The 25,332-nt window shown below is 40.6% G+C and overlaps 2 protein-coding genes and 1 long non-coding RNA gene across 4 annotated transcripts; 1 reads left to right on the top strand and 2 right to left on the bottom strand.

Moving 5' to 3' along the window:
* Positions 1–2,944: 2,944 nt before the first annotated feature.
* Positions 2,945–8,399, bottom strand: LOC104592699 (putative protein S-acyltransferase 7). Its single transcript, XM_010252150.2, has 6 exons — positions 7,807–8,399; positions 7,358–7,551; positions 5,655–5,837; positions 4,746–5,057; positions 3,923–4,156; positions 2,945–3,817 (listed from the first exon to the last, which is right to left on the bottom strand). The coding sequence occupies exons 2-6, from the start codon at positions 7,472–7,474 to the stop codon at positions 3,368–3,370; spliced, it is 1,296 nt and encodes a 431-aa protein (XP_010250452.1). The 5' UTR covers positions 7,475–7,551; positions 7,807–8,399; the 3' UTR covers positions 2,945–3,367.
* Positions 8,400–12,134: 3,735 nt separating this feature from the next.
* Positions 12,135–17,665, bottom strand: LOC104592698 (uncharacterized). 2 transcript variants are annotated; one of them, XR_002022457.2, is made up of 4 exons: positions 17,477–17,664; positions 17,078–17,402; positions 14,001–16,903; positions 12,135–13,159 (listed from the first exon to the last, which is right to left on the bottom strand). It is a non-coding gene; the product is annotated as an uncharacterized LOC104592698 (long non-coding RNA). The 2 variants fall into 2 exon arrangements; XR_734436.3 differs by lacking the exon at positions 12,135–13,159 and having other exon boundaries at positions 13,758–16,903; positions 17,477–17,665.
* A 1,195-nt stretch (positions 17,666–18,860) lies between these two features.
* LOC104592697 (uncharacterized) lies at positions 18,861–24,480 on the top strand. Its single transcript, XM_010252149.3, has 2 exons — positions 18,861–19,039; positions 23,530–24,480. The coding sequence occupies exons 1-2, from the start codon at positions 18,970–18,972 to the stop codon at positions 24,168–24,170; spliced, it is 711 nt and encodes a 236-aa protein (XP_010250451.1). The 5' UTR covers positions 18,861–18,969; the 3' UTR covers positions 24,171–24,480.
* Positions 24,481–25,332: the final 852 nt, after the last annotated feature.

Below are 25,332 nucleotides of genomic sequence, written 5' to 3'. Positions count from 1 at the left end.
ATGCAACTGTGCTTGTTATGGTACAAGGCTTCTGTTTTCTTGTTCTAATGGAAAGATAAATACATAATAATACTTCTTTAGAAGCACAATGGCGAGGACCAATCATTGGTATTTTTTAAGTTGATATCCTGATATTGTTCAAACAGAGCTACCAATAAGGATGACACACCCAAGAAGTGAGACTGCAGCTGAATTCTGAGGGTATGAAGTTGGGTGGAATGCTTAAAATATCATAATATCCCCATTTGTGTCTCAACAGAATTAAATGAAGTGAACTGAGGATTTTCTGATATAAAATCAAGCCTGTCATACTTCACTGTGCCTATTTTCTTGGAAATATGTCCACGTTCTTTCATTAAACACTTTAATGGAGTGGCTAACAAAATTTTAAGAGAGAAGAAAGCAACCGTTCAGGAAGAAACATGGTTAGGTTTTAATGGAACCTTGTATGCTTCTGCATGTCTAAGGTTGTGTTATTTTGTGTTTTTGGGTCTCTCGGAGTCTCTTCTTGTGCTTTTGGGCCTGTGCAGATAATGGTTTCTTTATGGAAAGCTAGAAAAGTCAAGGTTAGTGGATAATGAAAAGATTGCTTTTATGTAGCAGTAACAAAAGGGCATATACATTTGTCATGTGATATGAAGTTGGTGCATCTATACTTCAGATGGACAAACATTGGTCCATTCCTTTACCAATGGTTGTCTAGGCTAATTTTTCAGTGAAAATCTTTGCCGGAGCAAGCTGGCCTACTGGAGCTGGAGCAGGGTGGACTGAGATGGTGGACATGGTGCTATAGAAAATTATTTGATACTTGTACCAGATTGCTGATATCTATAATTCAAGTAGTGGTAGCATGAATTGCTATGACATAACATGGATAATGTAATTTTTTAAAGACTCTGGGGGCTAATCAACTAGATGGCAGGGGGATCTTGGTTAGCATGGATATTCCAACATTGGGGGATAGCATGATGCAAGTTTTCTGTGGTTATTGTAGATTGACTAGCCACTTTTGGCAGGGAATTTAGTTCACCCATCAGGAACAGGAAGGTATTGACACCTCCAAGGAGTCTGTAGGCAGGAACTCTTATGGTGTGGATCAACTTGCAGTTGTTGGACATGGGATCAGAGGAAACGGAAATGATGGTGCCCTCTGATGGTAGGCCCAAGATCCTGCCTATGTTAGCGAACCATCATGATTTGAGCTTTGCTTTTATGCAAAGCATGAATTTTCAAATTCACCATAAGATCGGCAATATAATGGGAAGCACCAAATGGAACCAGGGCTGTGGTTTTTGAATGCAGTTTTAAAAAGCATTAAGGCATGCAGTATAAATGAAGTTAATGTTTTAGTCATATGTGGGGAAGTATATATAACCCTAAAAATAGTGGCTTTTTAGGAGATGGAATGGACGGATGTTACCCACTCAGACTCAGGTATTTTAACAGTCTAGGCTGTCTAGCTATGGCTTTGTTAATCCATTATCTGAATAGATTAATTTCCAGCTCAAGAGACCCCCCCGATATTGTGAATGCCACATTCGCTCTAACACCTTGTTTCCTCTTTATGTTTTGGTTAGAAGTAAAACGTATTTAAGAAAAAAAGTGAACAAACAAAGAGTCATGGTGTATGGTAAACTGGCCAAACCGCCAAATACAATCCAGTCACATGCTGGCTTACCTTCCCCCCCCACTTTTTTTTTATGTATTGGTATTCGTATTTGGTGGTTGTGGTTTCATTAATGGTATTTTCATTTTACGTCTTTACTCTCAGGTGGAATTGGATGTCTCACTCTAATGGTGGTACTTTTGTAATAGACTGGAAAAGAAATTATCCCCATTTCCCCCTCGTGCACTAGAGATGGAAGAGATCTCAATGAGCATAAGCTTCAAAGTTCAAAGTAAAAGCTTGTCCACATTCATGCATTCCATGGTTTCATGCGTTTGTTAAAAATGTGGCTTCCACCACGCGATGCCCTTAATAAAAATGAAACTTCGCTGAGGGGAGTATCTCTTCTTTTTTTTTTTTTTTTCAAGTAGGGAACAAGTTTAGTTAGGTTCCTGTCCGTGATTCAAACACAGATTAATGCTACTAATTTGAACCAATTTACAAGGATAAAATACCTTCCAGAAACCCATATTTGATGCAGCAAAATGGTAGGACCTAATCCATCTGCATTTTTTTTCTTTTATTTTTTTTAGATACAAGAGGAAAGGATTAGAACCAGCGGGGAGAGCACGGTCAATCCGCTGCGAAATTACCTTCTATGCAAGTGTAATTGTAGGTGATTGTTGACGATGCATGGTGAGTGATTCCTGCATTCATCAGCCAGAGTGACATGTCCATGGAGCGGTGATGCTACCCTGCAGAAATTTAAAAACTAGTAGAGAATCTCCTATGGTAATGATGTATTAGGGAACTGACGAGCTAATTTGTGAGCTTCCAAATCAGCCCAAATTTCTGCCACTGATATGGAAGTGTTTCCAATTTTCCCCCATTTAGCTTTGAAGGACCTCGCCCTTGCAGCCGTGAACCATGGGAGCAGCTGCCATCTAGTTTAGCAAAAGCATCAAGTAAATTTTCAATTCGGCATGGGCGGGGGACATTTTATCCAGTTAAGGTTGCCGCTAGCTATTGTATCGTAGGATAGTTTTATATCTACATAATCACTGACATATTTATAAGCTTTTGCGACGATAGTTTGGGGGAGGATTTAGGATTGAAAACTTGTTCGTTCCTGTTCTTCCCAAGGATCCACGACGTTATTTGTGAAATACAACTACCTGCGCGGCCGCGGGGATCATACATTGCGTCGTTAGAGGGGGAGGTTTTATATTACTTCATCATTTCATGTCGTTTAATAACCCCACTTGAGATTCAATAAAGTATCGCACATGAAAAACTATAGCAAGAGTAGGTTGAGATTAATCCATCGGAGCCAGTCAGTTGAGTTCCCTCACAAACTAAGACAATTTCACTTCAGATAAAATACACTAAAGGTAGACCTCTCCAGTTTGTCGGAGGCCAATCCTCTGACAAGAAACACCTTAGTACCTCACACTCATAAACAATTTACATTCCACACAACATCAATGTCCACGTAAAATCCAGGGCCGGTTTTGGCAGAATTTAATCTCTAGTCCAAGCAAAACTAACATGTCACAACCCCCCCACTCTGACCATACAGTTTTATTGTACAAAATAGCTATCCCTCAATTCTTTCTCTGGAAGACAATTAGGTGCAGGTGCGTTTGTTGGGAATATGCAGCTCGACTTTTCAGCAATTTCTGCATCTTGTTCCAGTCATCCAGAGAAGTAATTCTTCGCCAGTTTCAACAACCAAACAGGTATTCTTCCTATATTGTCTCCTCATACCTTAAGGGACCCGTGAATCTTCTCTCTATCACTTAAGCCCTGTTGAGTTCCAAACTCTGCAGCCAACGCATTTATATCAGGCGTTATCTCCCAGTTGCCCTTCTCGCCTACGTTTGTGTGTCTTGGCTGGGTTCCACATCTCTCTAAACTAGCAACACTCCCTATTTGACTCTGTATGTCTTCAAATTCCTCTGCAACAACAGCCTGTCGTTTCCCACCCATCTCAATGTCAAAGCTTGTTTTAGGCATCTCTGGGCTCATGACATGGCCCAATGAGAGTGAGGGGGCGAAGGCAGAGGATGAGTCCTCCTTTATCCTTGCCCTGAAGTTGTTTTTAGAACTTGGAATTTTAGAGAATAAGATTTCCCTAATATTGCGAGCCCATCCAAGGTTATAAGGGTTTGTCCGTCTATCATACCGATACCGGAAGTTTTCATATGTTGTCTGCACAAGAAATTTATAGACATATGAGAAATGACGAAAAAAAAAAGGTAAAAAACACATGATGAATAACTGTAAGGCATAACAGTTGACAGCAGCAGAAGGAACCTGATTGGTGCAAATTAAGTAGAGATGAAATGCCGTTAGTCCTCCAACAAACCAAACAGCTAAGAATGTGTATAATATAAGAATCCCTGAGAGTGGGGATCTCAGAAGAGCTTTCCAGACATTACAATATTCTGCATCCATTATCTTCTTGATGTTTACCCAGCAGAATACAAAAACATAAAAGCACAGCATGGTTGTAGAGGACACAAACATGAAAAAGAATCGGTAATTTCTCTGCATGGAGAGAACAATAGAAGTATCAGTGAAGCCAATTGGAGGCACGAAGGCAAAATGAGAAATAACCAGTAGAACTCCAGTAATTAAAATCAGCTTTAGGCCCTAGTTTTATAGGCCACAAAATTGCCTCACATAAAGGCAGGAGGACAATTGTAACCCAGGGGATGGCTGCAAATAATTAAAACCAGCTTCTCGGCCCTACTTCCAAAGGTAGTCTGCAAGGACGGCTGAAACAATTCATACAAAACTTTCCCCTTTTCTGCAATTGTTATCCAGGGAATTAATGAGATAGATAATATCATAAGCATTAGATTTATAGCATGCAAGCTTATCATCAGTCCAGGTGATCCAATCCAATCCAATCATGTATGCCATGTAAAAAGTACAGCCCCATTAGATTTTTCATATAACATGTATTTGAATGAATAAATGCATGCTTAAATTTGTAAATGCCAATCAATGATTATGATGACAACGGCCAATTTGAACGTTCAGACTGATTAAATTTTTCCAAAACTAATGATAGGTCAAAACTCAAAAGTTCAAGGTAACACAATGAAGAATAAGTTAGAAAACTAGATAATACCTTCCCGATACACTGCCCCACCCAGGGGCAATGGTGATCAAAACGCTCAACACAGTTATTGCAAATGGAGCAATGAGAGCATCGGGGTGGACGATATAACATGCATGTGTGGCAGTACTTGACCTTAACTATCATTCCATTGACAATGACATCTTTTACGGGTGGCAAACTTGGGACCCCACCCTGACTTCCTGTCCAGCTTGAAGATACAGTAGAGGCTACTTCACTTTCATCATCCGGTTCTGGAGGGTGAGGATTACGAGGAATAATACCCGGATCTCTCCCAGAAGTAAGAAAGAGAAGAATAATAATCTGCATAATTGAACAAGAAAAAAGTCAATTGGCAGATTTCTTCATGAGAATTGGCCAAGAAATTAAAGGACAACCTGAAAAATAATTGCATTCACTCTTATTCTCTCAATGACAAACCATGTACTGTCTCTTCCCCTACTATTTTGAAAAGCTTCTTGTATTTTAAATTACTTTGCATTTTAAAGAATCTGAAATGGGATAAGGCATAGATGATGATGATGATGATGATTAAAGAATCTGAAACTTCATCTAGTTTAATATTTCTAACAAATTTTGAACCAACACTGCAAAAATAGGGCATTTTTCACGATTCATTTTCTCCTGTTGGCCCCGTACTTTTTTTTTACAATTTTATTTTTCAGTACTACAGAAAGATATGCAATGTCCTTATTGAATGTTTTTTGCCCTAAAGGTTTTACAAGCTCCTACCCAACCAGAAAAAAAAGGATAGAAAGAAAAATGCATTAACATTTTTTCAGATATATTTAGGATTAGCATATTTTTCTGTAACATAGGAAGTATAAACCATGAAATTGAGATGAAGCTCTAGACACCCCCCCCCCCATTTAATAGGAACTGAGAAAAGGAAGAACTCACATATGCTGTGAAAACCACGCAAATTGCTACTATGAGATTGCCAAGATGGTGAGGAAACTCATTAACAAGCCTTCGAGAAACAAAAACACTAAATAGGATCACTGGAGTTACAATTAGAAATATTGTAAGTGCCAGTGACCTTACATCTGGACCGAATATAAGCCTACCACCCAGGAAGAATCTCTGTAAAATTTTAAAGAGCAAGTCAGTTCCTTTTTACAAAAATGAGAAGCAAAGTAAACAATTAATTGATCTTCATTAAAAGGAACGATCTATGGATAATGTTTAAGAGGTAGAAATATATGTTAACATATCAGAGAGGCAATCAGTTGCTCCAGAAGAATCCTTGATTCATTATTCAGTGGATTAACTACAAATTTTCCATTGCAAGATGCTAAACTGAAACTATTATACAACTGAATTCAAGTCAATACCAAATCTTTAGTTTTCAAAAACTAAAACACCAAATGGTTTTGTTCCACTAGATCACCGTGTACTAACAAAAAACAGAAGAATTATTGGGAATGATGCAGTAACATGGTATTAGCTTTTTTTTCTCTCTTTTTTTGGAGGGCATAGGTATGTAAGAGCAAATTGGAGAACTGTAGAAAGGATAATTTGAAGAGATGCTATTAGAAGACCGAGGATCATGGCACTTAACAAGATAACGTGGTAAAGGTAATAATGAAGAAAGTCCAAGTAAAGTAATTTTTTACCAGTAACAGCAGCCATATTAAAAAGAGAAGGGAAAGGAAGGATATTGCAAAACCACTCATGATAGGGAGGGGTTAGGAACCATAGCCACAAAAGAGGGCTACAACAATGGGAAAACCACTAAAATGGGGAAAATAACTAAACCCAGCAACCCAATTCCCAATATGATGAATTCCTCCCCAACCAACTCTAGAAAGTTTTCCAACCATCAAATTGGCAGATTTAGGATTCATTTGACCAGGCTGTTCACCTTGGAAGCCAAGCTTCTAGCCTGAATGATGTGATGATGACACAAGCTCCAAGGGCCGTCCTGTCTATCCCACATACGTTCAATGACAATCAGAGAATCACCCTTTGTCTAGACGCACTAAATAGCAGGACGGTACATCAGATTGAGTGTCTGAAGTAAAGCATTGGGTGATATGTTGCTCCTAGAAAGGATGGCTTGCACCATTCCCAAGTTGCTACTAATTATCTATGTAATTCTTTAAGTCATAACCATGAGCATCTAATTTCAACAATGTGGGGGTGGACCACCGGATGCTGTTCCTCTGTCTGGTCGATTAAGGAGTGAGGTTTTGAAAGGAACAGAAGAGGTAAAAGTACAACTCAAACTGGCATTGTAATACAATCTCGCAATGTGCTACTGAGAGAATAACAACTCAAGACCTATTCTTATGGGACAAAAATGGAAGCAAATTCTATCAAAAACTTTCTCCTGATATTCTACGAATTTCCTCACCGAGCCAAATCCTATATGCCGTGAACAAGTTTATATAAACAAATGAAGATAAATAAGGAAAATGCCACAAGACAGCGAGGAGAAAACATTTGAACATAATTCCAAAGCAAAGAAATTCGTGCAAGCTGAGCTAAACACAACAATAGAAGAAAAGGACAGGAAAGGCATTAAAGCACTACAGAAAAAGATGCAATTTTTCAGAAACTATATAGATGTTGACAGAGAGAAGCAAAGGAAGGAAGCTCACGTTGCTTCCTTTCCAGACTTGATAGACTCGCTTCGACGGCCCATTTGTGTCGATTATCCGTCTATTGGAATCAGAGAGCTGAGGTGGTGGAGGAGTAGTGTAAATCTTTCCCTGCATTTTAATCAGATCTTGGCCCCTAGAACTCCAAGTTTCAATGTCTCGAAAACATGAAGATGTGCAGACAAATCCGCGATCTACAATTTTAAGGACCGAAAATCAAAATCAAGCATATTTACCGAAAAAAAAAACTGGGATTCCTTGAAATGAGAGAAAAAAAGTTGATTCCCACTTGAAAAGAAATGAAAATTCAAAGATAATTTCACCAAAACCACCAAATGAAGCAAGAAGTAGAGAAAATCGAAGATAGAATATCACACCAGAAATCGAGAGAAAAGCGAGGAGAATTCTTTACAAAAACAAAAGATTAATAAAAAAGCACTAGAGTTTACCTTGAAAAATGAAAAAGCAATGGGGGGGGGGGGAAGAGATAACCGAGCCCAAGCTTTCAGCGAGAAAAGTAGGAACAGGTAGCAGAGACTGAGAAAGATTGGTGAATCATTAAAACCCTAGCTTCGGTGGAGGAAGAGCAAGCTGTGCTGTTGTAACGGATCGGCTCGGTTTCGGTTTCTCTAGCCCGGTCTGAAAGAGGAAGGGGGGGGGGGGGGGGCGGGCAGCAGAGACGATTACAGAGGGAGTATGGTTTTGGCGATTATTAAGGAAAGCGTATAGGATCGCCGATTTAGGCGGGAAGGAAAGCAGCTGAGGTGAGTGAGAAGCGGGCCTGGTCTTTTAGTCTTTTGCCGGAGTTGGGAAATATGGTTGGCTGGTCGTTGTTTTGTGCTCGGCGCGGAGAGAGCCTTATATTAGTAGTAGTAGTACCGTTACTATTTTAGAAGTTAGGAGGAGTTGAGGAGGAGAAGAGTAGCAAACAAAACAAACAAACAGTGCAAAAAATTTCCAAATAAATCGTTTGGGTTTATAGAATAAAGGTGGGTAGAGTAGGTAGGGTGACGATTGACGAAGAGAAGCAGCATTTTAGGCCGTAGCCTGTAGTGCGAACTGCAAAAGAAAAGAAGGAAGGAAGGAATATGTTACATGTGACATGTGTGTACATGACATGTGCAGGTAATTTACGAAAAAGGCCCTAGTGCTTTTTCTTTTATTTATGAAATGACTGCATTAACCATGCCAGGTTGGCAAGGCCCTGGAAATGGTGGCAACAGCGCAGAGCGGGACCGGCCATCCCTATCCAAGCCTATCCATATCCAATTACTACCATTAGGCATTACCATTTAGAATAGATAGAGGCATAGAGCTGAAGCTGAGTGAGGCCCGACCTCCCTCAAAGTCGGAGAGTTCAGAGAGCTCTTTCAAAATAGGGCATATATAGTATAGATAAGCTGGTGAGTAGAACTTTTCATGGGCCGGGCTTTTACTCTTTATAAACATGATTTTGGTATGCCCGGTCCAACCAATGAGCCTATAACATGGGCCCGAGTCTGGCCCTAATAAAAAGCCCAAAGCCCGGGCCTGAGCCCAAAGCCTGACTTAATAGAAGAAAGAACTCACCACCGTTGATTATGTTCGTCGGTGCTGATTTTGCGTTTTTGTGTGTGTGTGTGTAAGAGAGAGAGAGAGAGAGAAGACTCATCGTCGGTCTGCCGGAGTTGTTGCGCCGGCGAATGTTCGCCGGCTCTACGACTACTTGAGAGTGAGGAGGATGTGAAGAGAAGAGAGGTTCGACACTGGGCAGTTCGACTAACGGGAAATGTGGAAATAGATGAATGAGAAGGGTTACTTAGGATATTTGAGTTTTTGGGTTTAGTCAATAGGTCGGATCGAATCGGGCTACTTTGACAAATCCCAAGCCCGGCTCGAATTTATTGCAGGCCAAGCTTTTTAACCCGAGATTAAGCCCACAGGCTCATTTGCATGTTCAAGCCCGTCTGAGGGTCGGGCTGGGCCAGCCCGTCGGGTCGTTCGCATCGCTTGTCGCTTGTTATGTAATGGTGAGTGGTGGCTGGTACGTACACAAAGTACAAACAGAAACAGGGTCGTTCGCATCGCTTGTCGCTTGTCGCTTGTTATGTAATGTAATGTATGTCATATGTGGCTGGCGCGGTTGTGACTGTGCTGTGGGCCGCCGGCGGCCAGTTCACACTTCACAGGGGTAGTGGCGTCAAAAGTACCACACCACTACATACATGATACATGTGTAAGGGCAGCCAAAATTCAAAAGGGCCAGAGGCAGAGACAGAGAGAGCTTGGTGTACCGTGTACGAATCCGAAGAAAGGACCGTTGGTGTACCAACTGGCCCAGCAATCCGGACCCGGCAGCTTGGGACAGGAGAGGAGAGGGACCTTTTTGACGTGGTGCCGTGCTGGTGCGTGAGTGAGTGTGACAGTTTTTAGTTGACCGTCAAACCTCATACCCCCCCATAGGCCATACCCATACACCACCACACCTGATTGCCTGAATGGTAATGTGTGCATGAGCATGAGTAAATACTTTATTAAACACTGACGTACGTTACGTATGATAATTGCTGAATGACCAAAATGCCCTTAACCAGAAGCTCCCAACCCCAACTCTAGTGGCTACTCTGGCTACTGGGGCTAGCTACTACCGAGTTACCCGGTTGTCCCAGGCCATGATTCATCATCCATGTCCCAATTTTCCCCCTGGCAGATTAATTTGAGAGTCCATTCCAAATTCCTTCGCCCGGCCATTGCATTTAGGGTGTCTGTCAATCTTTATTGGATATGGCCTGTGACTGTGAGTGTGGGTGTGCTCTACAGTTCAAATATTATATTGCTATACTTCTTATTTTTATTTTCTAAATAACCATAATACCCTTTTACTGTATAACATTATTTATGGTGGCTGCGGATAGGATCCGATTGAATATACCTAGATCCATTTTTTTTGGTCCCATGGGATTTAGATCAGACTTGGATCAGATTCAGGTATCTAATAAAATGACATGAAAAACATTTTTTATGAGATTTTAATGCCGTAGAACTAGTCAAACGGCATGTGCATTTACATCATGCAAGAGAGAAATGAACACAGGATTGAGAGGGAAAAAACATACAAGTGCAAATCTTGAATGTTTAGATCGGATCGAAGGTAGATCCATATTCCATATTCCATATTCCATATTTGATTTGATAAAGTTCGATTGTTCGATGGATCACTCAACAGTTAACAATGGAGAAATTGGCTTATTTTGACACCGACAAAATCCGAAAGCAACTATCGGAGAGTCCTCCAAACGGGTACCGACTACCGAGTACTGAGTACTGGCTAGTTCCCCTGCTTCCCTTCTGTTGACACTCGCAAACTACAAGTGCAACTATCACTTACCAGATCTAGCAGTAACAGACTGAAAGGGGCCAAAATCAAATCAATACGACATTTTTACGAGTACCACGTATAGATGTTTACTCATCTGAACATCACTCCAAAAGGAAAAATACAAAAAGAAAGAGAAAAAACAAGGAAAAAAAAGTTATCCAACGGCGCAAGCTTATCTCATGAGAATTTGGCACTGAAAGTGTGAAAAAGTACCGTTTTCTAGAGTTTTGAGTTTTGACGGGTTATGGATCGCCCGCCAGCGTCATTCATAGGGGGCAAAACTACAGAAGAGACCCTATTTACAATTATAAAAATTGATGTATGGAGGTGTTTATCGTTGTAGTTGGAACTTGGAAGCGGTGTGGTGTTTGAATAAACTTTTGCTTTGTTTGCTTGATAGCAGGCTAGCAGCTGCTGCTGGAAGCCAAACGCCCAGAAAGCAAATAGCAACTTGTAAATTCCTCAAATGGGGCAACCCAACTTATAGCTCTGATTTTAGCCAGGTGAAGACTTGATCGGCCATGTGCTCCACCAAGCTGGCCAGCTCTTGTCAATCTGTATTCATTATTTAAGAAATGCTGACAGAAGAAAAGAGAGTTCTTAGCCTTTTACCAGAAGGTCAGATGCTATGGATTGAGCTGAAATTAAGGCGATGTTTGACATCGATGCCGTTGCTTCAGAAAACGGCTCCATGTCTGTGCCACATCAGAAAAAAACGGTGTGTCAAGAAATATAGCCCTGTTTAGAACCGTTGCTCCAAAAAACAGCCACACCTAAGAATTTGGAAAAGCGTGGTTTGAAAAAATGTTAAATTTGGCGTTTTCTCATTTTCGTAACTGTTGCTGCCAACAATATGATGACATGGCATCAATTGGCATCATGTAAAATATTAAATATGTGGAGTTGTGGGCCAATGCTGAAAACAATTATAGAGCATTGATACCAAATAAAACATGTGCCTTTTCCTAGAAAACATCGCACCAATGTTAAACAAAATAAATAAATAAATAAAAGCCATTTTCTTAAAAGCGGTGCAGCAGATAAAACACCGTTTTCTCAGAAAATGGCTTGAAGCAACACATCAACGCCAAACACTTGCTAAAGCTGTCATATATGAAATTCCTACCTATAAGGCTATAACCCATGCCAAACCCTTTTGCCACACTTCTTCTATTTTGCTAGAAGAAGCAATTGTCAATAATATGTGTCTATTTATTTATTAGTATCATTGTTTTTCAATGTAAATGATCCAAACACTGGAGTTGAACCTTATCATACATTCCATTCCTTAATTCTATGTTAAGAAATGAGTTTGGCCATTTGCCACACCTTGAAGTATGTATTTGGTATAGCTTCCATTGATTAAATAAATGTTTGTACTTAATTTGTCTTTAAAATTGAGAAAAGTATTTCAAAAAATATTTATGGACAACTAGACACCACTGGGCGCTATTAGGTGCCACATCAACAGAATAGTGAATGAACATTTAATCGTTGGGGGAAGTGTTAATATGAAGCTTATCCCAACGGTTAGTGTGCACATAAATCAAAATCCACTTTCGTGAATATCAATACATATGAATGAATATGATGGGAAAAATGATGATTTGGCAATGATATGGCGGCGTTTTGATAAACACCTATGATGAAACACCCACAGAACAAAATACATGCGAAGTTCAAACACTATATTTTACGGCACAAGCTGCCTATGTGACAAACAATATTTCTGAAGAGCTTTGCAAGTCCTAACAGGCATCTTATGGATGCTTTTATAGGCCTTCTTGATAAATGGTAAATCTGCGTTAAAAAAGGGATGATATTGATGAATGGTGATTTGGCGCGACCTAGCAAAAAGGGGACACGTGGACACGACCTGACTGAGGGATAACAGCTCAGCTTGGCAAGCCTATTTCGCTACGTTTGAGCTCGGGCGTTCGGTCACCTCGTCATTCAATCCAGTTTGGAACTAAAGAACCGAGGTATCAGCACAGGGCTAACAGCCCGAACTGCCACGTAACGACTCCGAAAGTTTCTCTAGTAGACTCCGAACCTCACGAGATCACGCCACATAATGGCATGCCTTATCTTCTCCCTGCCCAGATCGGGCGAAAACGATAGATTTTATTGATTGATACATTACTCCTTGATTAAAGCGAAAATGAATCTCATCCCCTCAGGCCGAAGATCCCAGAACTGTTCTGTGAAATCTGTAGGAGCTCAGCTATATAAGAGCAACAACCCTTCCAGGGCCTAGGTACGCATTATCACTCTACTCTCTAGCTCTCAAGCTCTCAAATTCTCAAAGCATTCAGCTCGCACCACAGTACACTAACTTAAGCATCGGAGCGACCTCGCCGGGTTAGCCACCCCGAGTTCTCTGATCCACTATCTTGCAGATTCATCTAGCTCGCTGTTCGATTGGAAGCTAGATCACCCTCCAACTGGGAATAGTTAGATCGCACTACATCAGATACAATATCTTCAACTTTGAAATAATTCAAACAGTTGGATATGAAACCAAGGCTGGAAACTATTAATATTTGGATTGAAATTGGATTTTATCCATTGTATTTTGGTTGGATTTTCATTAATAAAACAGATTAAAGTGATGTAGTCATTAAAATCAAACTAAATATTACCAAATTACCAAATATAAATTCCATGAGATTTGAATTTATGAGCCTACAATGAAAATATGATATTTAAACCAACCTTGTCAATGAACATATGTTTATTTTATGTAAGCATATGTATACTAATATTGTCAAACTTGGATCTTAATCAGATTAGATTGGGGTGAAATCATATATGATCTGATTATAAATGGGTAAACTTTTTGGGATCCAAATCTGGTTTAATCAGATTGGATTTCAAACTCTAAATCTGGTAACACTTGATAGCACTGGGTGATAAAAACTTAAACAATTCTATCCTCGGGCTTTCTACCACTCTGAATTGGTAGGCAATATTGCCAACATTGAAATTATCTTGTCAGAATTATGCCTCATGAACTAAAGATTTACAAGGGAGGTACCAGTCAATGAAAGCCACACAAAGGGGGACCCACATATATGCATTATAATATCAGAACCAATATTGTAAGGCTCAGACTGGATATCAAACCATTCAAATTGTGAAAACTGTTATTTAACCGGGACCAGAAAAGGTCACTGGGTCATGGTTCAACCATCCAGTCCAGTCAGAGTCTTACAAGTTACAACACTGATCAGAATCATTTGAGTCGTGTATCAAATGATAGGAAACTAAAGGTTAGCACCAGACCTGCACTGAGTTCTGAGAGAGTTGAGTACACCTGAAAAAAAAAATGAAAAGAAAAGGTTTTATAGCTTGTCTTTAAAAGAACTACTTCACACACTAACGGACAAATAACTTGACTTCAACATATAAATATGTCCTCTACGAATTTCAACATATCATACTACTTTACAAACTAATAGAAAAGGTTTTACAAGTACCCAGCTATTTGATAGGCAAAGACTTCAACATATCAATATGTCCTCCAAGAATATACATCAGAAAGAACAAGATTTCATGTGTTCCATGTCATTTTTCAGGTTACTAGTATGAGATATTAATTTTACAAGCACATCTATTTTCTCCACATGAATTGCAAATCCTTATCATAGATACTAATGTCACCTCTAACTTGGCATGATTAAGATCAATCTAGCAACTAGTAGATTCAGAGTAAATCCAGCCTGAAAAAGAGAAGGGAGTTGGGGATAACAATTATCATCATCATCTAAGCCTTGTCTTAAGTCTTAACTATATGCAGTCAGCTACACGAATCATTCATCAAAATTATTTCATTTTAATAGAAAGAAATGAACAAATATGACTGAAAGCTTTAGTAGAAGTTACAGTAGGCAAATTTTACAAATTGGTTGAAATGCCAAAAAAATTGTAAATTTGACTGTGTAAGTTTCCAGGTACTTTATCAGAATCTAGAAGCAACCATATTTAATTCACTAAATCAGGATTAATAAAACCTGCAAGCAAATTAATAGGAGAAATATGAAAAGGTGTACTATATCTTGACCTAAAACAGTCAAGAGATCAACAATATCAACAATCAAATAAAGAATAAAAGACATGCCAGAATCAATACAATCTATATGCAGCTACAATTGGGCCTTTACATCTATCTGACCCAACACTTGAGCATCCCCTCACTTATATCAGAAACATAGCTGTTTGAGAGTCAATCTATATGCAACTGCAATTGGGCTTTTACATCTATCTGATCCAACACTTGAGCATCATCCTGACTTGTATGGGAAACATAGATGTTTGAGAATCAATATTAGTTTCTTAAGTATTATTTACAAATGTATTGAATCTTGAAGCTCATCAAACCATCTTGACTCAATTGAAAGATTAAAAGGTAACTCGATTATCTAGAAACCCAAAGGGCTCAATCATAAAAGAGGAATGCTTGAGATACTGCATTAAAACATGGGTTGATTTCTTAAAGAAAATGAGTGCCATGAACTAGAACAAAATTTCCACACTAGCATGTGCTAGATTGAGTATGCAACTCATTTCTGAATTTAAAATGTCACTAGAAATGGCAGGTGGAGAAAAAGTCATCCCCAGGACCAGCTTTTGGCCTTCCCTTTTTTTGACATTTAATGCAGTGTAGAGACCGTCACAGAAAACCAAACAGCCTTCCTGCAGTAGGAAAGCTCCCCACCCAACCGCTGAAGAGAAAAGCTCATGAAACATAAAGAACATTGTAGCAACAAATATACAATTTAACCTTCCTATACTAGGCAAGATCTCTGTTCTCAATCCACAATATTAGAAAAAAATGCAGATCAGCATGTTTTGAAGTGTGCAGAAGATCCTTATTGAGGACCATGAGATATTCTATTGTAATATCAGCACCCCATTAATGACGTCGAGAGGGAAAAGAAGATGGTCCAAATTGCCTTTCCTTTGCCCTCTTAGAGATTTTTTTTTTTTTGAAGGTACTCTCATAGAGATTGTGAATGTCCTATTTCCGAGCTATCCGAAAGTTAAACATAATGAACAATCTTCTTGGAGGGAGAATTTCTTTTCAATGTTGCGCATTCTGCGATCTCGGGAAAAAAAAAGAAAGAAACACAGGTAGGGATTATCTTGCAGAAGAAGCAAGTTTGTAGCTGTAAGCTCCGCCTGAGCTGTTCCTTTTGCCAATGCCATCAACCTGGAGATTCATCGGATCGCCGATCGGTTTAACAGAAACAGATAGCGGTTGCATCCACCTCCTCTTCAAAGACGAAGAAAAAACCCTAGATTCAGAATCTGATTATCTGAATGGTCGCCGTTGGATGGAAGAGATTTGTGAGCTTAAGCTTACCAACCATGACTAGTCGGTTCCGAGTTCCGATGGGATGGGAAGGTCAAAACGAAGCTTTCTGCTTCAGCAGCAGCGGCATCTTCGATCGATGTCATCTCCATTAGGTTCTTTTCCGTCATCGTCATTTTCTGAGTCCGGGTAGAGGTGAAGAGAGTGGAGCCCGTCCTCGTCGAGGTTATCATCACCGGAAATATCCCTTTTCCATTTATGTAGTACGTCCGCAGTCCGCTAATTCCAAATGGCGAGCCGCGAGACTAGCAAAAGCTTCAACCCATTTCGGGGCCGGGCTTATGAGGTGGGTCCCCATGTACGCACAACGTCACACACAGACAGACCATCAGAAATAGACATGGTTGGTCCCACTATGGAATTGAAACGGAAACAGATATCTACGGCCCATTGATTAGAAACTGGATCTGTCCTCACAGAGGGCGCCTCAAGAACATCTCCCACGATCGTGAGTGTGGCGAGTCCTGTACTCGGGTTCCCCGCATACTTGCCCTCGAAAACGTCCCACAAAATTGGAACGCAACGCGTATCATGACACACACACGCATTAAGCGAAACGCGTGCGAAACACATTCACGCCGTGAAATGCACCTCCGTTAATTTCTCTTTTGCCCAAAAGTGTTTCTTCTCCCATACTCTATTCTACTTCGAACAGATCACTCGTCGGATGGAGAGGCCATGAGGCCACAGGGATGCCCCATATTGAAAGTTCGAAGAAAGATTGCTTCAAGCCTTCATCAGACGCCTTGCACATAGCCTCCGCCACATCACATAGGTTCGCAAGATTCTGAATAATAGCTTCTTGGGCTTCCGCCTGCATGTAAAATTTGCAATAAGTTTAAAATTTCCCAAAAAGAAAAAGGATGTCTCAGAAAATCGATTTTTTTGTTTGCTCCCACTGGGTTTAGGTTTTTTCTATTTTTGTGGAGTCTTGTTTAAGAGCTTAAGAACTGCCGAACAATGAGAGAGAGAGAGAGGGATAACATACATTTCAAAACTTTTCCCTAGATAGAGAAATATGGAAAGAGTACATGTAATAAGAGGTCGTCGATTAATGGCTGGCAAACGGAACCTGAGGTTTGCAACGACTGCAAAGGAAATTCAACAGAAGTTTGTTGCTGTTGCTGCTGGTGGGTGCTTTTCTCCATCTCCTATAACATATTTGACAAGCGTTCCCAGTGGTCGATCTCTCAGCTTCAGCAGCGTCCTCTTCTTCCGCTCCCTCCGCTGCCTCTGCTCCACCACTGGATCAGAAGTCGGTACTGGTGGTGCAGCAGTAGCAATATAATCTTGTCCTCCGGCAGGATTCAAATCTGTGAATGTTAGAAAATAAATGACAAAAAACAACAAAAATATAAAAAATAAAAAAAATTTGCGGAGTACTTACCTCCTGCCGGTATGGCTGTCGGCGTCGGCCGACGGAACTCTGGTGAGTGGATTACGAAAGGGGGCCGGCGCCAAAGGTTTCAGTTCGAAGTAGAATGAAGGAGCATGGGAGAAGAAATACTTTTGGGCAAGAGAGGAATTAACGGAGGTGCATTCACAGCGTGGAATGAGTTCTGCACACGTCGCATATCCGATTTTGTGGGACGTTTTTGGGGGGCAAGTACGTGGGGCAGATGCGAACCCCCTATACTCTTGCTGTGCTGTTACATCAGTCCTCAAGGGGCGTGATGGGATCTGCTCCTCACAAATGGGCGCTTCATAATTAATAATTACGGGAGATGTTTCCAATGCATAATGTGCGTCTGAAGCGCCATATTGTTACGGTTCAGCACAGGCTTAGCCTTGCCTACGCTTGGCAGGATTACATTAGGGACATGCCCGTCATTTTCGCCTGTAAGATTTTTGGGAGAACTGATGTCATCTTCAGGCAGACCACCAGAAGCTTAACGTACTCTTTGAGGAGGGGTGGTCGACCTCCTTGGGTGCCTAACCTTGGCACTCCTAGACCTTCATCCCCTTGCGAGGCGGCCCTGGTTAACGGCTAGCATGGCTACCAGGGTTCCTCATGGGCGCACACTTGCTCATGGGGACAGTGTTGGACCGGCACTGCGCTACCGATACTCAAGGGAGGCTTGGCATGCGGGCCTGGCTCAAGCATGTCCCTTCACTTCGCCAGCCCCTTGCCCAAGCTGATTGAGTTATCCCGTTGCCCTTAGCGCACGGGTGTGTTCCGGCCCAAGCGGTTGCCTATCATCAGGGCACACAGGTGCCTGTCATCATCGGCATACAGGAGACCCTTCACAACGGTGCCAAGTCACCTCATCGGCGCATGGTCGCCTTCCATGATGGTTGTCCCCCTTTAGCACGTAAGCGGCGCCTCCCATGGACCGGTCTGAGCCAGGAGAGTGCCCCGGCCATTGGACTTGAGGTCATGATCCAGTGCTACTGACGTTGGTGGAGCCATCCCATCGGGCAACTCTTAGCCTCTAAGCGCAGAAAGGCTTGTCCTGGCCTGCCTTGACCAGGACGCCGCACGGGTTTCTTCCGCTGTAGAACTACCCCCGTGACAATATGTGAGGAGCAGATCCGGTATCTTAAGGGGCGCCTCACAACGTCCTACAGCACATTTCAGCGGTGTATTAAGGACATCTTCCGATGATATTACAAAAAATAACGGAGATGTTATCAATGCATGACTGGGATGTGCGGACGTTGTGGGGGCGCTTCTTTGTCGCAAAGATGGGTGGGCCCACAATGGTCCTGACTCATGGGGACCGCCTTTTCGGATCGCGGAAAATGAAGGGGATGAGACTTGAGTTGAGACTTGAGAGAGGGACTTCATGCTTTGTTCCTTGATTCTTTCTTCCACATGGTTTTGTTTTTAGTTTCTACAGATTTTTCTAGTTTCTTCCTGTTTCTAGGGTTTGAGAAGGCATGGATTTCCAGAGAAGGAGAGTTCGGCTTCTTTTCTTTATCGCTGCCCTCGTTGCTCTCAGTATTACAGGTACATCTCTCTCCTCTAAAATTTCATTCAAACGGATGGACTGCAACTTTTTTTCCTTAAATTGATAAAATTGGCCGGGGACCCTCCGCTGCCTGGAGATTCCAACTAGATACTTAGTTCAAGGTCATCCTCTCCTGTACAAATTGGGAAAATTGTTCTGCGGAATCTTATGACGCCCAACTTGTTTTATTTCTTCTCCATTCAATCAACTAGACTTACAACCTAATTGACTTCAAGACTTGAGCATTTTTTCCCTGATGCTGTAACTTTTACTGGGGCTTGTTGTAGCAATACCAAATAAACCCAATATTGGTATTCAATGAACATCAACAGCTTCTTAGGGCCATCCAAGGATTAGTATAGATGAAAAAAGTCCTACAGAAAAAAAATAATTAAACAATAATAGTAAAAACATTATAATCCCAACTCTCAAGGTTTAGACCCTCAAAAACAGAACAAAAAACAGGGCAACCACCATATTGGTCCTTTACCTTTACAGACGTGATTGGTGTGGAGGCTCAGGAATGCATAATGTGCATTAAATTCAATATCCTTCCAACTAGGATTGTCATCTAGTCTCAAATCACAGTATTGTGCTTTGTAAGTTACAGTTCAGCTGGCTTTGCTTTAACATCATTATATCACGACTTCACTTTCCTGCATCCACAAAATTGTCTTAGCAAGTTAGCATCAATATTGCATGGTGCTACCACACAACAAGGTGCAACACTACAATTCTAAATTAGGTTTTGCAAGGTAATATGGTAATACATGCTTTTAACCTGTATCTTGGGTTAGAATAGTACCATGCGTGGTAACTCAGAGTTACATAGTACATACATGTGTGGTTACTTGCTAACTATAACATTCCATAAAACAGAGGATACTTGGGGACAATGATGAATACCCCCTCCCTCTAGAAAATTAATGTTTCATTTTTTTTTTATCTTCAGTTGTACCTTTGAAGATGAATTATGTAAATGCAGATTGCAGTGCATAATATAGAATCCATGTTCATAAGAGTTTGGAAAAAGTTTTGACGCCATCTGCCAAGCTGATGCAACCTTCCTCCTTTATCTGATCCTGGGACCAGCAGTGTAAGTGAAACCCATACTAGTGGAGTTGAAGTGTCTAGAAGAGCTAGAAGCAGACCAAAAAGGACATCGGTCATTTGGTTGAAGTAGTGAATTATGTATATGCATATTGCAGTGCATAATATAGATTCCATGTTCATAAGAGTTTGGTAAAAGTTTTGATGTCAGCTGCCAAGCTGATACAACCTTCCTCCTTTATCCGATCTTTGGACCAGCAGTGTAAGAGAAACCCATACTAGTGGAATTGAAGTGTCTAGAAGAGCTAGAAGCAGACCAAAAAGGACATCGGTCATTTGGTTGAAGTAGTGAATTATGTATATGCATATTGCAGTGCATAATATAGAATCCATGTTCATAAGAGTTTGGTAAAAGTTTTGATGCCAGCTGCCAAGCTGATACAACCTTCCTCCTTTATCCGATCTTGGGACCAGCAGTGTAAGAGAAACCCATACTAGTGGAATTGAAGCGTCTAGAAGAGCTTGAAGCAGACCAAAAAGGACATCGGTCATTTGGTTGAAGTAGTGAATTATGTATATGCATATTGCAGTGCATAATATAGAATCCATGTTCATAAGAGTTTGGTAAAAGTTTTGATGCCAGCTGCCAAGCTGATACAACCTTCCTCCTTTATCCGATCTTGGGACCAGCAGTGTAAGAGAAACCCATACTAGTGGAATTGAAGCGTCTAGAAGAGCTTGAAGCAGACCAAAAAGGACATTGGTCATTTGGTTGAAGTAGTGAATTATGCATATGCAGAATGCAGTGCATAATATAGAACTCATGTTCATAAGAGTTTGGCAAAAGTTTTGATGCCAGCTGCCAAGCTGATACAACCTTCCTCCTTTATCCGATCTTGGGACCAGTAGTGTAAGAGTAACCCATACTAGTGGAGTTGAAGTGTCTAGAAGAGCTAGAAGAAGACCAAAAAAGGACATTGATCATTTGGTTGAAGTAGTGAGAAAAGAACTAAGGGCCCATAACTTGACAATTGATATATGGCATTAAACAGAGCTTAGCAGTGAAACAAGATTCTTGTAGTTGACCCCATACAGTTGCAAACACAACTTAGTTGGGTTGATATTGTAATGCATGATTCATCATATTATAAATTTGTGATTTCTGTCCTGAATTCCTGATGTTTGATCTTCTCCATGGTGTTTTCCTCATAAAAAAGACCATAGAGTTTGGGTCCTAGTCCTACTCCTACTGTTGCCCTCTCTCCCAGTTCTGTCCTTGTGTGGCTTCCTCCCCTCCTATTGTTGTATTCTTAGATAAAAGGATTTGGACTTCTTCCTCCTTATTCTTTGAGGTTCTTTATATGGGAACTAGATTGTTGAAAAGTGAGCATTTATCACATGCTACAATGAAAATAAAAAGAAACAGAATAGACTCATCTCCCCCATGCATCTATCCTTTGTTTTGAGGAATGCAATATCAATCAAACATTTATTTATGCAATGATTTGAAACTTGGGATGTTGGGTGTTTGTTTATGCATGCATGTATTTGTGCATGTGCTGAAAGGCAGCATTGGATTGCCTTAATTATGGTGCTTGAGTTCTTGTTTCGGTGGAAGCTATTCCATTTGGGAGTGAAGTTAGATATTTTGGAACAGGGTTATGCAAACAGTGAATGCGAAACTTATGGGAGAAATTTATTAGATGAGCCTCTATGATGAAACCATCTTTTTTTGATGTCATCCAAGAGAGGATGATCTCCTCTTTAAGCCCACCCCACACTCTCCTATTCCGATTTCCCCAAAGCTTCCGATAGCACAGCCGAGACAGTGACGGGTTCTCTGCCCCTATGGAGATGGAGCGACAGAAGTTTTAAGAATCCAAGAAAAGGTCACGACGTGACAAGCTATTTATCATTACGATAGGTGTCAAGTGGAAGTGCAGTGATTGATGCAGCTGAGGCATCCTAGTAGACCGATATAGACTTGAACCTTGTTCCTACATGACCCGATCAATTTGATTGGGCATTTTTCATCTATTTTCCTTGTTCAACTCTTTGACAACATGCAAAAAAAAACCAAAAGCCCTTCCCTCCCTCTCTATCTATCCAAGGGATGAAAGGGCAGAGGCCTTTGGTGTCCCCTCTAGTCAAGAATTGGGGCCTCACAATCACTAGCCAATATGCTTTTCTCTCATGCCCTTTTCTCTCATTGGTGGCAATGTGGCATTGGAGTTAATGTAGTTTATCTGTTTATAAATTAGATTTGAAATTTTCAGATAGACTTCCTTTGAAATGGAGGGGTAGGGGTAAAGAAATCTCATTTTGCGAAGTGGGACTGAGTATGAGTTCCAAAGGTGGGTTGTGGGTAAGTTGGCTGTTAGAAGATTAAGAGCCATGAATAAAGTTTCTTTGGGAAGTGGTATTGCATGGAGAGAGAAGCCTTGTGAAGAAGGGTGGTGTTGCAAACAATGGTTGCATGATGGATCCCAAGGGATATAGTGGCATCAATGTAAACTAGGCTAAGATGGATCCCACAGAGCTTAACAAGATGGCTGATTGGCCTAGGCAAGTCTGCATAGGGGGGTTGGGGTTAAAAAGCTCCTATGTGCTTTAAGATTAAAAAACCAGATGATCTCTCAACTTTGTCTGCTTTCAGGTCATTTTTCTGGATATAGAATTTGGGGAGAGCATAAATCTTACGGGTTGAGAACATCTAAAATAACTCCCTCTTCTCAGATGAAAGATGGTGGAAGGAGTGTGCTAAATAGCTAATGCTGCTTTGAGGCTTCGATAAAAAAACTGGGTGGAGCATTCTCATAACAAAGGGGATGGCTTAACTGATTTCCATCTATATTCAACTAAGAATTGACCTAGAAATTTAGAGTTTTGGTTGGGGGTTAAAATTCTTCACCCAAGCAATGCCTAGAGACAGGGATGTGCCTGTGACTTTGAGTCCTTGACTTGTATGCCTTGCTAACTTGATGATCATGTCATATGTGTCTGTGTGTGCATGCGTTCTTTTGAAAATTGATCACATTCTCTCTTTAGAGTATAAACATTTTAAGACAATTTAGGTGTCCATACAAAAAGCGTAGCTTAATTTGCTGTATGTCCTAAGACATTGATAGACCATGAAGTGTCACTCGTTATTAAGTGACTTTTCAGCCTTTCTGAATTTGTGTGTTCCTACTTTAATTTGCTAGTTGATAAATCCCAAGAACCTCAGGTTTGACTTGAATCCCCAGACAACTAGACTCATTCCACTTTGCAATGTGTTTTTCAACTAAAGAAGAAATGGATTTCTGTGATGCCTGTAAATTAAGAGGGTTCATATCAAAACACATATTGTAGAATAATTTAATCTCTGCAATACTTTTAAATGTTTCAATCTTTTTTCTTTCTGTATCTGTAAAACGTATGTGCTTAACTTGTTCTGCAGCTGAAAAATTTCGGCAGCTGGTTGGGGAAGAGGCTTCATCCAAAAGTGGGAAGTTTACATTCTTGAATTGTTTTGATATGAGCTCTGGTACCTTGGCATGTACAATCAAGGAGGGTGTGAAGCTATATTTTTACAATATAAGAGCTGCTCACGTTGAGAGAGCAAGACATCGAGCTATCGAGACTGCCTTGACTGATGCACTGACACAGGGTCTGAGTGCCAGTGATGCTGCTAAGCGGGCACAGAAAGAGGGAGCTAAGGCAGCAAAGCTGGCAACTCGACAAGCCAAACGTATTATTGGACCTATTATCTCTTCAGGATGGGACTTCTTTGAAGCCATTTACTATGAAGGGACCATGACAGAGGGGTTTCTCAGGGGAACCGGAACCTTGTTTGGAACCTATGGAGGAGGTTTCCTTGGAGAAGAAAGGCTTGGGAGGTTTGGTTATCTTGTCGGAAGCCATTTGGGCAGTTGGGTTGGAGGAAGGATAGGACTGATGATATATGATGTCATCAATGGGGTGCACTACTTGCTTAGTTTTGTTCAAACGGAAGAAAATACAGTAAATGAAACTCTTTATGGAAGTTCTGAAGCTTCTGAAGATTCCTACGTTTATGAAACCCCTGCATATGAGCTATGATACATCCAGAGCCTCTGAATGTTCTTATTATGTACCATACTTAGGTGTCCTCGTGGTTTTTTAATTGAACTTGTAAGCTTAGTGATTGGAATATCACCATTCATATGGCAAAAAATTAATCAATGACAGTAATTGGTTCTTTGGGGGCATAAGAAATAAATCTTATAGCATTTCTGACGATGGTCGTGTTTTACTGTATGCATACCATGTTCCCTATTTTGGACCGTATGGCCATATGCTTTTGGATCCACTATCATTTTCTGTGCTGGGAAGAAGAAAAGAATCAGAGGGAAAATGCACCATACTCCAACATTGTCGATTATATTATTCAATGTCTTTTTCTGCAGTTGTTTTTCCCTTGTTCATTTTGTTGTTTGTACACATCTTTACACCTATGGAAGAGGATGCATATGATAGGACATCATTTGCATCTTTATGGGTTGTAAAATCTTAAGTGTCTCATAAAAATTGACGAAATGTTTTCCTCCATTAAGGCCCCGTTCGCTTTTCGATAAGTTACTTATCTGGGTAAATGCACTTACCCAGGTAAGTGTTTTTCAGGAAAGACTTACCCAGGTAAGTGCATTTATTCATGTTCTTTTATTTTCTATGTAAATAAGGGCACTTATTTCCTAGGTAAATAAGGGATTTTGATTCCCATTTGTAAAAAATCTCATGTCCTTTTTTCAGATTTATGTGGGGACCAGGGAAAGTTTATTTTCCATCTCCTAGGTGGGTAAATAACTTTCCCACCTTGGGGGAAAGTTGCCAACACTTGAAAGGGATAAAAATGCCCCTTGTAATAATGGATTTTTTGGATAAAATGGTCATAGCCTTATTTACACAAGAAATAAAAGAACATGGGTAAATGTACTTACCCGGGCAAATTTTTCATGGAAAACAATTACCTGAGTAACTTATCGAAGTACGAACAAGGCCTTAAAGACGATGGATGTAAGGGATTCCACTCTGGATCCAGTGTGTTTGGACTTGAAGGAATTTTTTCTTCGAACCCACTGAAATTTTGACAACTTGCCAAAACGAGTTAGGATTAGGGTCTTGCAAAGGATTCTTGGACACAAATTAGTTTGCTCATTAGCTTTTTCCTTCTTAGTTTGTCTTTTGTATTTTGGGGTTTCCAAGACTAAAACTGAATAGGAGA

This window comes from Nelumbo nucifera, chromosome 3, assembly GCF_055504915.1.
Source record: "Nelumbo nucifera cultivar China Antique chromosome 3, China Antique-T2T, whole genome shotgun sequence".
Lineage (NCBI taxonomy): Eukaryota > Viridiplantae > Streptophyta > Magnoliopsida > Proteales > Nelumbonaceae > Nelumbo > Nelumbo nucifera.
Note: the sequence above shows the minus strand (reverse complement) of the source record. Positions and strands in the feature narration are given on the sequence as shown.

Bases quoted from the DNA above. Each gene is read 5' to 3' on its own strand.
- LOC104592699 (XM_010252150.2), bottom strand. From the start codon at position 7,474: ATGCAGGGAAAGATTTACACTACTCCTCCACCACCTCAGCTCTCTGAT. The intron at 5,058-5,654 runs GTGAGTTCTTCC...TCAATTATGCAG, and splicing joins GCGTGGTTTTCACAGCATAT to ATTATTATTCTTCTCTTTCT. The intron at 4,157-4,745 runs GTATTATCTAGT...CTCTCCATGCAG, and splicing joins TGGGGCAGTGTATCGGGAAG to AGAAATTACCGATTCTTTTT.
- LOC104592697 (XM_010252149.3), top strand. From the start codon at position 18,970: ATGGATTTCCAGAGAAGGAGAGTTCGGCTTCTTTTCTTTATCGCTGCC. The intron at 19,040-23,529 runs GTACATCTCTCT...CTTGTTCTGCAG, and splicing joins CGTTGCTCTCAGTATTACAG to CTGAAAAATTTCGGCAGCTG.